The following is a 14,149-nucleotide window of genomic DNA, read 5'->3' as shown; positions in this document are numbered from 1 at the left end:
TAGTTTTACAGTTCTTAATTTATTGACCACACTGTAGATGTAACATCTTCGAATAGAGCAGAGATTCCCCAGGTGCCTGTGCCTACAGTATATTCAAGATAGAGAGCTCATCTCCTTCCAGTTCTCTATAAATGGAGGGTTGGATGAGCCATTCCCTTTACTACTCCAGATTCAGTCTCAAATCCTGTGACTGTTGCTGCACTGTGTGAGGGTGCAATGCTCAGATCTATAGCTTTGTCACATCTACTTCAAGTGCTGATATATCTCATTGTGCTCTTTGTGGAACCCTGCACATCTGGCTCTCAGACAACAAACCCTGCCTGTCAGTTAAACATAATCAAAATCTACGAGGAATATGAATACATTCGAGAAGGAGATATTATGCTTGGAGGAGTAATAGGAGTGAACTCATTCATGATTAATTACATGCAGTGGAACGAAGGTTACAGCAGGAGGTTGTGTGTAGAGTAAGTTCCATTTTTTACACACAACAAACTGGGGAATAAATAAGTGATTATATCTGAATGTGGTGACCAGTTAAAGGAGACAATATATATCTGGTTGGTTTTGGGGTGATATGGCTCATCTAGCATTTATAGAGAGATAGAGTAAGGGTTCTTGTGTAAGGTTTGACTTTGTGTGCAACACTGTAAAAAAAATCATCTAAAGCCACAAACAATCTGTCTCAGAAGAGGGAAAAGATTTTCCTCAAAGGTCAAGGTTTGAGTCAATATTTCAATCATAGGGTCAACTTTAGTGAACAGGAGTTTTTTTCAACCAATTACAGGTTCTCTGCTGCATTCATTTCAATGCAATTAGGACATGTATAATTTAGAAGGAACAATAGGAATCAGTTTTTATCTTCAACTTTTGTTTGATTCATTAAGTTGTGAAATGTTAGCGTTCCTTATACCTCTGCCTTCTTGCTCCAGTCACTTTCTATTCAATGTAAGGCATGCATACAAGATAACCAATCACATTTATGTCTGCCTCCCTAAAAAAACCACAACTGATCTGATACTTTATCCCTCTGCTGTGATCTATTTATATTGTCTCAAACACACCAATTATGTGACATGTAGGGACCCCGAAAAAGTCTTTAATCTCCATTGTGTAATAAGCGCTGGTGCTAAACTTTGTTGTTTTCTTCCCTCCCCCACATAACCTATTATTCATGTTGGACTCCAATTGAGTAATGCTGACCCTTGTCTTCAAATATTGATTTAAACCTTATTATATTAATACAAAGAAACCCATACTTAAGTTTTTATCAAAATCAACTGGAGAGAGGTCATGGAGTACTTACATGAGTAATATTTATGTTTCATTGATTGTGGCTTGAAAGGGCATCTAAATCCAACAATAATGCTGTTCCTCTACCCCCTATTTTCTATATAAGTTGATTAAAAATGTAATAACATATACAAGAAATGTTATCAATAAGGAATCTACTGACCAAACGTAATTATAGATACATGAACTGAGAATGTCACTGGTACCACAGTGTGTCAGCCATCTTGTTGTTATTTTATACAGTATATGGAGACATATATGGAGTCATTTTGGCTTTTTTATTACAATGCAGTCAAATATAGGAATAAAGAACATATTTGAGTTATTAAAAACAGGTAATCAAACTGCAAGATCAAAGAATATGGAACCAGGTTTACACATCAAGTGGTATTCTTAATTATATTTGAATTCAATTCAGTTTCCTGATGTTCCAGACTACAGTTCCCAGCATGCCTTAACCTTAATATGTTCAAGTATGCTGGGATTTGTAGCAACAACTCAGTAAATGTTGAGCAGAGCAGTACAGCTGTGTTAGATCCCCTTTAATGAGAAAAATATGTTTTTAATGATCAATATATTGATTGATTTAAATTCTGTTAATGCATTCTTGCCAGTAATTTCACCTTTACATTTAACAAAATACACATTTTCTCAGGATTCTTCCTCAGTATTACAGACATCTAATGGATTTTCGTTTAGCCATTGACCTTATTAACAAGGATTCTTCATTTTTTCCCAACTTGACTCTGGGATACCACCTCTATGATTCCTGTGGGGATGCAGCAAAAGCAGTGAGGAGTGTATTACAGATATTATCTGGTACTAGGGAGCCCGTTCCCAATTACTCATGTAGGGCAAAGAGAAACATTGCTGGATTTATTGGGGATCTCACCTCAGAGACAACTGTACCCATAGCCCAGATACTGAGTCTGTATGGATATTCCCAGGTGAGAAAACTTTGAAACAAAGATGAAAAGATTTTATTTAAAAAAAAGATTCAATTAGAAGCATTTTTATACAGGAAGGACAAGGATGCTAAAGCTTCCATGGTAATATCTATATAGTCAAATACAGCACTTAACTCATTTAAGACATTGGGACATTTTGTGCCTTAAGCCTTTGCCTTTAAGCCAAACAGGGATTGTTTGTCCATATATTGCAATATATTTAAGCTGAACAACTATGTCAAAGTCATCCCATATCTGGCCTTATCTGGTCTTATGCTTAATTTTATCTGATTCATTAAGAATTCTATTGTTTCATTATACATTTTACACAGGGACTAAGTTTTACCTGCTAAATGCTTGCCTTCAAGGTTAAAACATACAAACATTATTGCTCTTTTATTGGCAACCAGTGGGATCACCTGACTATAGCTGGAAAGAGTGGGAGCTACAACATGGAGCTGGTCACTGCTCCTGTATAACTATAACAAACAAGGGAAAGTTGTGCTCACCACTAATTTTTAAAACCATTAAGCGGGGGTGCAATGAGTCTGTGGCCATAAAATTCATATAGACAAATACAAGAAGGCTCAGTGCCCGACATCCCAACTAGGACAATTTTCTTTTGATTTGTGTTGAAATTCAGATTTAGTGTTTACATTTTAATTTATGAGGCACAACTGCATCAGGCAAATCTCAAACTCACAACTACAATTATGCTGGAGTTGTGGAATAAAATGAATTGTGGATCACACTGCACTTTCCTTTTTTGGTGTTACTGTTCCATTAATAATATTCTGTTAGGTCTTGACTGATGCTGTCGATTCTGGTAAATATCATCATAGACAATCACTATCTATTGAGTCTGTGGAGGGCTGTCTGAGCCTCTGTGCCCTTGTAATGCCCAGGCCAATTTTGAGTCTCAGACTTGTACACTTTATTTTTTACTATACAGGTACAGATTTAGTTGGACTTTATATGCATCTGCGTACAAGTCAAAGTGTGACCGTGAAGTCAAAATTAAGCCATTTAGAAACATATAGTGATGGGCGAATCTGATTTATTTTTCTTACCTGAAAATTAGCGAAACATCGAAAATTGACCAAAATGCATTGAAGAGTATGAGCGACAAATTCATTTTGATGCACAAAAATTGTGCTGCAAATCTATGATGCGCAATAATAATAATTTCTTTACCCATTAAAGTCTATGGGTGTCATTTTCATGGCGAAACTTGGCTAATTAATCTATTAATCAATACAGCTTTGTGGACAATCACTTTTATTCTGAATAGGGATGCACCGAATCCAGGATTCGGTTCGGGATTCGGCCCAGGATTTGGCCTTTTACAGCAGGATTCGGTCGAATCCTTCTGCCTGTCCGAACTGAATCGGAATCCTTATTTGCATGTGCAAATTAGGGTCGGGGAGGGAAATCCTGTTTTGTATATGCAATTAGGATCCGGATTTGGTTCGGAATTCGGCCTAATCTTTTGGGAAGAATTCAAGGGATTTGGTGCAATCGGTGCATCCCTAATTCTGAGTATATATCCAAAAATTACTCGTATAAATCAATCCAAGGTTAACCAAGAAATGGATTTTTCCAAAAAAAGTTCAAATAACTTTTTTATAAAAAATAATGTGCAACATTTTTCCAGCAAAATGACATTAGGATACACAATAAGTGAACAATGAATAAAACAAGCTATAGTTATTCCATCATCATGATCAAAGAAGTAATGATGTCTAATATCTTGTTTTCTCTATTTACAGATCAGCTCCGGTGCTACAGACACTTTCCTCAGTGACAGGGTCACTTTCCCATACTTTTTCCGGACACTACAAAGTGATCATGGTCATTATTCCGTTTTAAGCAAATTACTGAAACAGTTTGGATGGACCTGGATTGGAATTATAAGACTGGATGATTATGGAGGAGAAAAAGAACATCAACTGCTAACAAACTATCTCTCAAGTGATGGGATATGTGTTGAGTTCACCATAAAGTTAAAGAGTCTTGATGATACTGCTGAATCTGAAAAGGAAGGACAAATTAGGAAATTTAAGAACACAATTGAAACATCTTCATCCAGTATCATTGTACTTTGTGGAACACTGTCTACAGGGGGAGTAGGGATATTAAAGACATTTAAAGAGGAATTCAATAACAAGACATTAGTTCTTTCCTATACAATATCATCTAATTATCACATCATAGATTATGCCCTAGACATATTTAATGGAAGTTTGGGAATGACACAGAGTCTACCATTGGAAGAAAGTTCTGCCGTAAAACAGTTTTTAAAGAACATTCATCCTTCCAAATTCCCAGAAGATAAACTACTGGAAGATATCTGGATGCAATATCATTCATGTATGTCAAAGGACCAAAGCAAAAACGATTTTTATAAAAATGTTTATGATATGGAATTTTATAATTGCACTGGAAAAGAAAGTATTAGTAAAGTGCGGCACTTTGACAATATATTACATGTTCCCCAAGTGGCTTTTGCAGCCAAGATAATGGCTCGGGCAATTCAAGATATGCATATGTCTTTTAATCAGAAAAGTCCTGGGAATATAAACAAATACAGAAACCAGGTAAACATTTTCAAAAGAGTTTTCTATTATTGAGCAAGTTATTGTTTTTCTTCAATGGTGTAACTACCATTAGCAGACCTGGGTCACAAATATGAGTCTACATATTCCCTCATCTAGTTAAAGAGCAGTGATACAGATTCCCTGCTTGACCCTCACTTCCATTAAAGGAACAGTAACACCAAAACAAGAAAGCATTTTAAAGTAATTAACATATAGATATAGAGATCCATTTATCAAAGGTCGAGTTTCGAATTCATGTGAATTTTTTTTAACTCTAATAAATTTCAATATACTTACAATTTGACTGGGGGGTTATCTAATATGCGATTGAATAGTTCAGACCAAGTGTTCCTCCGAAAAATTTGCGAAACTGCATTTTCACAGCGTTTTCACCTGCGGCGAATGGTGGGAATTTGCCGTGAATTCGCGCCTGGCGAATAAATTCGCCCATCACTAATTATTACATTACTTGATACACTTTTAGTTTTTGGTGTTACTGTTCCATTAAAAGACTTTTCCATCTGAACTTTAATCTCTGGTTTAATGGATTAATGGTTTGCTCCAGTACTGAAATTTACTGGAGGTCCCACTGTGACTCAACTGACTTTCTTAGGTCACCCACTTCTAGCAGTACTAAACACAGAGGCCTAGACTGATTAGAGACAAACTCAAAGTGCACATCTATAGAGCTGTGCCTCAAGTGATCAGTAAAATTATCATTCCTTCTGCTATCAGAGAGATAGCTAAAATATTGAAAGAATTGTAAGTAAACATAGATGAATCCAGTGCCCATACCCACTAGCAGGAAACAGTCACAGAAATCATAAACGCTCACAATATCTCAATTGACTCACCAGCATCTCAAGGGGAAGAAATGACATCTCAGAAACTAACTATAATGGATCTGTAAAATAAGAGAAATGTCTTCACTTCCTAACCTTTAACACTAATAGACTTAATTCACCCTCTAAAAGGGCCAGTGCCCTCTATATAGCCAAAAAACATAATACTGACAGGGTCAGATGGGCTGATGGGACACTGGGGAAAAACCCTGTGTGCCCCTGCTCTTTTGGGCCCCACCAGCCCAGACCCTCTCCCTGCACTCCCTCTATGATCCCGGTTGCACTGACGCGCAGGAAAAAGGTATGCGCTTGAGCAGGAGGGTTGCGTCAGAGAGGACCTTGTGGCTGGACCCCAGTCCAATGCTGAATGCTGACATGATACAGTTGCTCCTGATCAAGCCAACCCAAACGCCTGTTGCAAAAATTTAACCTAAATGACCCATGGAGAAAACACTACTCCACAACCAAAGACTTCACCTTTTCCAAGTTTACCATATTATAGAATGTTTTTTTTAGTTTCCCCAAGAATTCAAGAACCCCTCAAGAAGCACCATGTTACCAACTTGTCTATTACACCACCTATTAGTTTCCCTAACCCGCATAGAATATTACATTTCTTACAAACCCTTGTGGAGGCTTAACACCTCACTATTAAATAAAGATTTAAATACTATTAAATCCCCTATTAATGAATTAATAGAATAAAAACAGCAAATTGGTGCACTGCTCAATCAAATTCATACCAGTTTGGAAAGTCCAAAAGTCAGGACAGTGCTTAGGCAATGAGATGCAGTTTAAAATTGCTTTTTTTTTTCTTGCTTAAGCTAACGGAGGGGAATTTGCTACAATTGTGGCGAAAGACTAAAGATGTGTAAAATGTGACATATTAATATTGTGTCCTCCTGTATAAATTAAGCTTAAATACTTTATTGATGTGTGTTTTAAACAAGACTGTTGCGAGGGCCCTCCACTTTGAATTGATCTTATATTTTGTTTCAAAGGGATGGGTTTCTTAAATTCATTTTCTGAATAAAGGATTTTAAACTATGTTATCCTGTAGAGTGCTGTGAACTAGTCACTGGTTAAAAAGTCATTTTAAACTAAATCCCATATTAAACTACATTCTGAAACCAAACAGAATGAGGCACCTTCTCTGGGAATGGTGTGGTGTGCCCGCAAAGCAACCATAAGAGCACATCTGATTAATATAGCTTCCCATGTCAAAAAAAATTGCCCTTTAATGGAAACCATATCTCTAACATCAAAAATCTATAAAAGTTAAACAACTAACTCTTTCCAAACAGTTAAATCAAAATATAACTGGGTGAAAAAATTCAAAAGAAGCTAGAACATGTGAATGTAAACAATAATGGACTGGATGGTTTTCATCCCAAGGTATTAAAACAGCTCTGTGATTACCAAACCACTTTACTCAATATTTCTGAAATCTCTTAGCAACTAGTGATGGGCGGATTTGCGCCGTTTCGCCGGAAAATTTGCGTAAAATCTGTGAAACAGCGCCAGCGTCTCGTTTTTTGGATGCCGGCGACATTTTTTAAATATATTTATTATTATATTTAATAATAATAATAATATAATATTATATTATTATATAATTTATTATTATATTAATAAATTCGCCCATCACTACTAGCAACAATAAAGAAAATCTAGAGTTACCTTTTATCTTTCGAATAGCATTCAACCACATTAATTAGTTTAGTTTAAGAAACCAAGTTTGCTCCTCCATTATGTTTTAGGAAGCCCAGTAAAAAGAGAAATTAACTCTTCAAAAAACTTCACAACAAGGTTTTACAAGACCAAATTGCTCCATCTCCTATTCTGAAAGGATCCATATGCCAATTATGCGCAGACTTAGATCTTCTCTTGTCCCAAGCTACTGAAAAACAGCTACAATGGGTCAGACAGAAGTTCTGAGCCCACAGCAATAAGGTAGGAACACACCTAGCTAGGATATTAAACCAACCAATCACTTATACACTGCCACCAACTACAATCTGGACCAAAACAGGAACTCTTACTAGCAACACGCAAAAAACTCTCCAAAAATGTTCCACATTCTATTCCTCTTCATAAGCCTATTGTAGGAATATGTGTGCTGTTTTATAAATGTTTATGTTGTTAATGATTGAGAGAGCTGAGTCAACATGATAGAAATAGTCCATATATAATTAACGCTATATGTTGAGTAATAGAAGGAAGTGATGCGGCCCAGGTTGGGATTCTGCTACATGAGAATCTGTTGCTATAGTCAACTGACATTGTGCTTTTCATGCATAAAACAGCATTTTAAAATGTTATAACCATATCCCTAAGCAATCTGTTGTAATTTGTTGTAGTGCAAGTAACAGAAGAGTTGAATGAGACCCAGGTCAGTCTATTGCCCCGTACGGCTAAACTGGGTTGGTCTATGTTTCCTACCAATATTGTATTGTCTCTTTTATAAAGATTCTATTTATATAAAGTCAAATATTTAATGATTTACATAAATTACAAACATACTCCGAAAATGGCCTCTGCCCCATAACTATGGGTATTATATAATTACCCATAATGCCATGCATCTGAAGCAGAGGGTGATTAAACTACAATCCCAGAATGCTTTAATTAGCAACTCTGAATCTGTCAGGCTGTCAGAGAGGCGGTCCAAAGGCGATTGGCAAGACTGGTGGTCCCAGATATGGGAGTCTACCACTACTTGTTCTGGAAATGTATCGGAAAAAGGGTAGAAATTTCTTGCATACTGGTACATGGTCCCCTTCCATTTGAACAGGATAAATCCCCAGCACAGAGGAGTTCTGGAAAACATCTTTAATTACAATCTCCCACTTTAATGATAAAATGAACTGTACCATGATCAATAAAAAATTGACAAGCAATGTAAAGATACACATGCAAAATTTAGAAAAATCTGGGCTCCACAGTATATTTATTCATTCCCCACGGCTGGAACTCCTTCTTTTCTTTCATTCTAGACTTGCCTCTGGTATAAATGCTAATGTTCTCTATAGAAATGCCAATGCCTATACCAGGGATCCCCAACCTTTTGAACCCGTGAGCAACATATGGAAGTAAAATGAGTTGGGGAGCAATACTAGCAAGAAAAATGTTCTTGCTACATTGAGACTCTGTTTGGCAGTACATCTGTTTTTTATGCAACCAAAATTTGCCTCCAAGCCTGAAATTCTAAAATAAGCACCTGATTTGAAGCCACTGGGAGCAACATCCAAGGGGTTGGAGAGCAATATGTTACTCACGAGCTACTGGTTGGGGATTACTGGCCTATACTATAAAGGTTACAACTAGGGATGCACCGAATCCACTATTTTGTATTCGGCCAACCCCCCAAATCCTTTGCGAAAGATTCGGCCGAATCCCGAATCGAATCCTAGATTCGGTGCATCCCTAGTTACAACATTGTCCCACCCCCCAGTAGCTGCAAGTCTTTAGAAAGAATTTTTATATGGATAGGAGACATTGCAGAAATTCATGTGAAACAATCAGAATGAACTTCAATCTTATTAGTGTTTGGGAATTGTTGTACAGGCATGGGATCCATTATCTGGAAATCCATTATCTAGAAAGCACAGACTCAATTTTATCCAAATAATAACATTTTTTAAAAATGAACAGTAACTTGTACTTGATCCCAACTAAAATATAATTAAACCTTATTGGAAGGAAAACCAGCCCATTGGGTCTGTTTAATGTTTACATGATTTTCTAGTAGATTTAAGGTATGAAGATCCAAATTACAGAAAGATCCTTTACTGGAAAACCCCAGGTTCCAAACATTCTGGATAATAGGTTCCATACCTGCAGTAACTTTTTGTTTTTAATTACTATATTCTTCTCTTTCCTTGCCCCTAATATCCATTGAATATGGACCATTTCTTTATCATCTTTCTCTTTTTTTCCTGCCTTTTTGTACACTGCAGATGATCATTACATGATTCTTCTTGTGGAAAGTAAAAACACAAATAAAAACAATTGAAAAGAGAATAGCAATCAACCCAAAAACATAACCCACTAATGAATCTGTATATAAATCTGAAGCTATTTATTTAGTAAAGGTCAGGGGGCAGATTGATCAAGGGTCGAAGTGAATTAGAGGGAATTTTCGAAGTAAAAAAATTCGAAGTAATTTTTTGGATACTTTGACCATCGAATAGGATACTACGACTTCGAATTCGATTCGAAGTAAAAATAGTTTGAATTTTTGACCATTTGCTAATCAAAGTACTGTCTCTTTAAAAAAACTTCGACTTCAATACTTTACCAAATTAAACCTGCCAAATTGCTATGTTAGCCTATGGGGACCTTCTACAAACTTTTTCGAAGTCTTTACACATCGAATTAAAATCCTTCGATCGATCGCTGATACATTCGAATCGTTCGATTCAAAGGATTTAATTGTTTGATCGACCGATTTTAATTCGATCGATTGACAAATTTTCTGAAATTTGGTTGAATTCGATATTTGAATTCGAAGTATTTAAATTCGATGGTCGAATTTCAAAGTATTTTCAACTTTGAAATTCGACCCTTGATAAATCTGCCCCCTGGTGTGTGGGAACATTGGGAATGTAGTGATATAAGGATTTTATTCATTTCATAGTGTGCCTCAATTTCAATTTCAGCTCATCATCTATAATCATTATAACATTACATTAATTTGAAACTCTTCAAGAGTTTCCATTTCGGCCATGCATTTTGTTTTGCCAGAAAAAAAGTTGATTCCAATTGCTCCAATGCATCCATTGACTCGAAATCATTTTGCAAATTGTAATGAAAAGAAAAGGGCAGTTTCATTTATTGAAAAAAAAAAAACATATTTTTTGAATTATTTTGAATATGTTAATGTTTCTAATAACTGTACTATGTCATTTTCCATAGTTGCATCACTATTTGAAAAATCTCCAATATAAAATCTTTAATACAACTTTGTCTTTTGATGATAATGGTGAGTTAACGAACAAGTATTTATTTTATTACCTAACGATAAAATCTTATAAAGAATTAATTATAGCACATGTTGGTTTATTTACACCATGGGAACAATCACATCAGAAATTCAACATCGATACAAACTTAAGATGGAGAACCAACAACAGTAAGGTATGAATACATTTATCTTGCTTTCTTTGTTTTTGATGTTTGTTGAGTTTTTGATTGAAATCAAAAACAATAAATAAACATTTTAGGAAAATTTAAAGAACATTGTCCATCCCCTATTATGAAATTAAAAACCAAAGAGTAAATGGGCCATTTATGATCTGGATGGAAGGATGCCATGCTTGTAACCAGAAGCATACTTTATTCCCTAAACCTTGCTATTAAATGTCCTCTTTTCATTATGTTTTCATAAAGTGCTATATAGTTTGGAGTCACTTCCAAAAAGTTAATGATAAATCAGCGGTATACCAAAATAATACTGCAATTTCTCTGTTTTTTTATTTGTAGATCCCAGTATCCCAGTGCTCAGACAACTGTGTCCCTGGCTTCAGGAAGGCACCAAGGTATGGAGCTCCAATCTGCTGCTATACTTGTGTTCTGTGTTCTGAAGGAGAGATATCTTATAAAGGTAAAAATGATGGAATGAAATTAATGTATTCTCCCATTTCATGTCTTTCCAGTGTAGTAAACTGGAAAGCTAGAAAATATATAGAATATTTTACCTTCTACAATTCATAAATATGTACTTTCCCCAAGTCAATTTGTAAATGCAGAATGTTACATTCATTAAATTAATATTTAGGGCATGCAGTACATTAAGAGGTAGATTTATTAAGGGTTGAATTGAAAATTCAAATTTTCAAAATTTCTTATGGTTTTTATGGAGATGTTTTCAGCCTTTCTGACATGAGTTTTTTTTCGGAGACATAAACTCAATCCATTTTTGATCAAATTCAAAATGTATTTGACTCGCGTTTTTGGGTAGTTTAAATTAGTCTGAGTTTAAATAATTCAATTTTAGTACTACATTTCGCCAGGTCAAATTTTGAATTCATTCGAATTTAAGGGAGTTTAAAACAACATGAATTCAAAATTCGACCCTTGATAAATGTGTCTCTAAGCTTACTTATAGTGAAATAGTACATAGTACAGTGACTGTTTGGAGCAAAGACTAAAATTTTTCATGAAAAAATATATTATAGACAGATGCTGCAAAAAGCCGGAATCTGAAAATCCGCCATCTCAAACCTGTTGAGGTCATGCATATGTCAACGGGAGATGTACTTAAACCAATTTTAAGATGTTGTGGTTTGCACTAAATTTAGCACAATAATCCCAAAAATTCAAGCATATTGGGAAGAACGTTTTTTTTAAAAAAATCCTACAAATTCAGATCCAATCCAAATTATTCAAGTTATTTTAATGATAAATGGGGCAAAATCTGGCATGGAAGTTAGGTCAAACTTTATTATAATCAAAATAATGATATAAATTTGAGTTTTAGTAACTAACCCCCAAATGTATGCTTTTAGACAGGTAATCAGAAAATGCTACCTGACTATATGTAATTAGAACTGTAGCAAACGATGTCCCTTTCATTATATAACCTTCTTTATCAGTCAATCTTCTTTTGTTTTGTCTTGAAATTTCCTATTTATATTTTTTGTTACTTTTTTATGTTTTGATTACAGACAGTGAAAATTGCTTCCCATGCTCAGACATGGAGTGGCCCAATGAGAAGAGGAATCAGTGTGTTGTAAAAATGGAATCATTTCTCTCATACACAAATGATGTGATTTCTGTGTGTTTTTCATCTATCTCTGTTCTATTTTTTATTATAACTCTGGCAATACTGGGAATGTTCATCTCATATCAGGACACCCCCATTGTGAGAGCCAACAACAAGAGCCTCAGCTTTCTCCTCCTTGTCTCCATCAAGCTGAGCTTCCTCAGTGTGTTTCTGTTCCTCGGTCGCCCTGTGGATATAACCTGCATGCTGCGCATCATCACTTTTGGAATCACCTTCTCCATAGCTGTCTCTTCTCTCCTGGCCAAGACTATCATTGTTTGCGTTGCTTTCAAAGCCACCAAGCCAGGGAGCTCATGGAGAAAATGGGTGGGAGTGAAACTGCCCATATCTGTAGTCTTGTTCTGCTCATCCATTCAAATAATAATCTGCATGACTTGGTTGGCCATTTCTCCTCCCTTTCAGGAACTGGACATTCACACTTACCCTGGAACCATCATCATTCAGTGCAATGAGGGCTCAGCTATTGGCTTTTACTCAGTTATTGGGTATATGGGGCTTCTGGCAGCTGTTAGTTTTGTTTTAGCATTTTTAGCTCGGACATTACCGGACACTTTTAATGAGGCCAAGTACATCACTTTCAGCATGCTGCTCTTCTGCAGTGTTTGGATCACAATGATCCCGGCCTATCTGAGCACCAAAGGCAAAAACACTGTGTGTGTGGAGATATTTGCCATACTCACCTCAAGTGCTGGACTTTTAGCCTGTATATTTCTGCCCAAATGTTACATTATTTTATTTAGACCTGAAATGAACACAAAATCAAATTTATTGGAAACAAGATGTCATAACCTTACAAAAAGCTTGTAAACTTACATATCATCACTTTTCTACTCTTTGTGAAGATTTTATTACCTTACTTGATTTTATGTAATAGGCATTCAGCTCCTCATATTTACATGTGAATGTTTTCATTAATCATCATCATCATTGTCATCATCATTTAATTATAAGTGCGGCCAAGTTATTATCTAGCTGAATGTCAACAGAGAAAGTAATTAACTGATATTGATTTTAAGTTCACGTGTTCCTACTTCTGAATTCTATCAATATTATGCTACTTCAATTCTTAAAGGAACAAAAGTGTTGTGAAAGTGTAAATAAAGACAATATAATGTAGTGTTGGCTAGAGATGTCGCGAACTGTTCGCCGGCGAACTTGTTCGCGCGAACATCGGGTGTTCGCGCTCGCCGGAAGTTCGCGAACGTCGCGCGACGTTCGCCATTTTGGGTTCGCCATTGTTGGCGCTTTTTTTTGCCCTCTCACCCCAGACCAGCAGGTACATGGCAGCCAATCAGGAAGCTCTCCCCTGGACCACTCCCCTTCCCTATAAAAACCGAAGCCCTGCAGCGTTTTTTCACTCTGCCTGTGTGTGCTGAAGAGATAGTGTAGGGAGAGAGCTGCTGCCTGTTAGTGATTTCAGGGACAGTTGAAAGTTTGCTGGCTAGTAATCGTTTTGATACTGCTCTGTTATTGGAGGGACAGAAGTCTGCAGGGGTTTGAGGGACATTTAAGCTTAGGTAGCTTTGCTGGCTAGTAATCTACCTTCTACTGCAGTGCTCTGTATGTAGCTGCAGTGGGCAGCTGTCCTGCTTCTGATCTCATCTGCTGACTGCTGCAATAACAGTAGTCCTTGTAAGGACTGCTTTTATTTATTTTTTTGTTGTTTTACTACTACTACTACTA

General features: G+C 36.2%; 1 protein-coding gene across 1 annotated transcript; it reads left to right on the top strand.

Moving 5' to 3' along the window:
* The first annotated feature begins 216 nt into the window (after nucleotides 1-216).
* Nucleotides 217-13,273, top strand: LOC108719485 (vomeronasal type-2 receptor 26). The gene is made up of 6 exons (XM_018268351.1): nucleotides 217-467; nucleotides 1,949-2,240; nucleotides 4,010-4,837; nucleotides 10,597-10,818; nucleotides 11,164-11,284; nucleotides 12,348-13,273. Exons 1-6 carry the CDS (start codon nucleotides 217-219, stop codon nucleotides 13,271-13,273), a joined length of 2,640 nt encoding a protein of 879 aa, XP_018123840.1.
* Nucleotides 13,274-14,149: the final 876 nt, after the last annotated feature.

The sequence above is a fragment of the Xenopus laevis genome, chromosome 1L (genome assembly GCF_017654675.1).
Source record: "Xenopus laevis strain J_2021 chromosome 1L, Xenopus_laevis_v10.1, whole genome shotgun sequence".
NCBI classification, from domain to species: domain Eukaryota; kingdom Metazoa; phylum Chordata; class Amphibia; order Anura; family Pipidae; genus Xenopus; species Xenopus laevis.
Note: the sequence above shows the minus strand (reverse complement) of the source record. Positions and strands in the feature narration are given on the sequence as shown.

Coding starts and splice junctions, on each gene's coding strand:
- LOC108719485 (XM_018268351.1), top strand. CDS start 217: ATGCTCAGATCTATAGCTTTGTCACATCTACTTCAAGTGCTGATATAT. Junction 4,838..10,596: donor TAAACAAATACAGAAACCAG/GTAAACATTTTC, acceptor CATTTTCCATAG/TTGCATCACTATTTGAAAAA. Junction 11,285..12,347: donor AGGAGAGATATCTTATAAAG/GTAAAAATGATG, acceptor TTTTGATTACAG/ACAGTGAAAATTGCTTCCCA.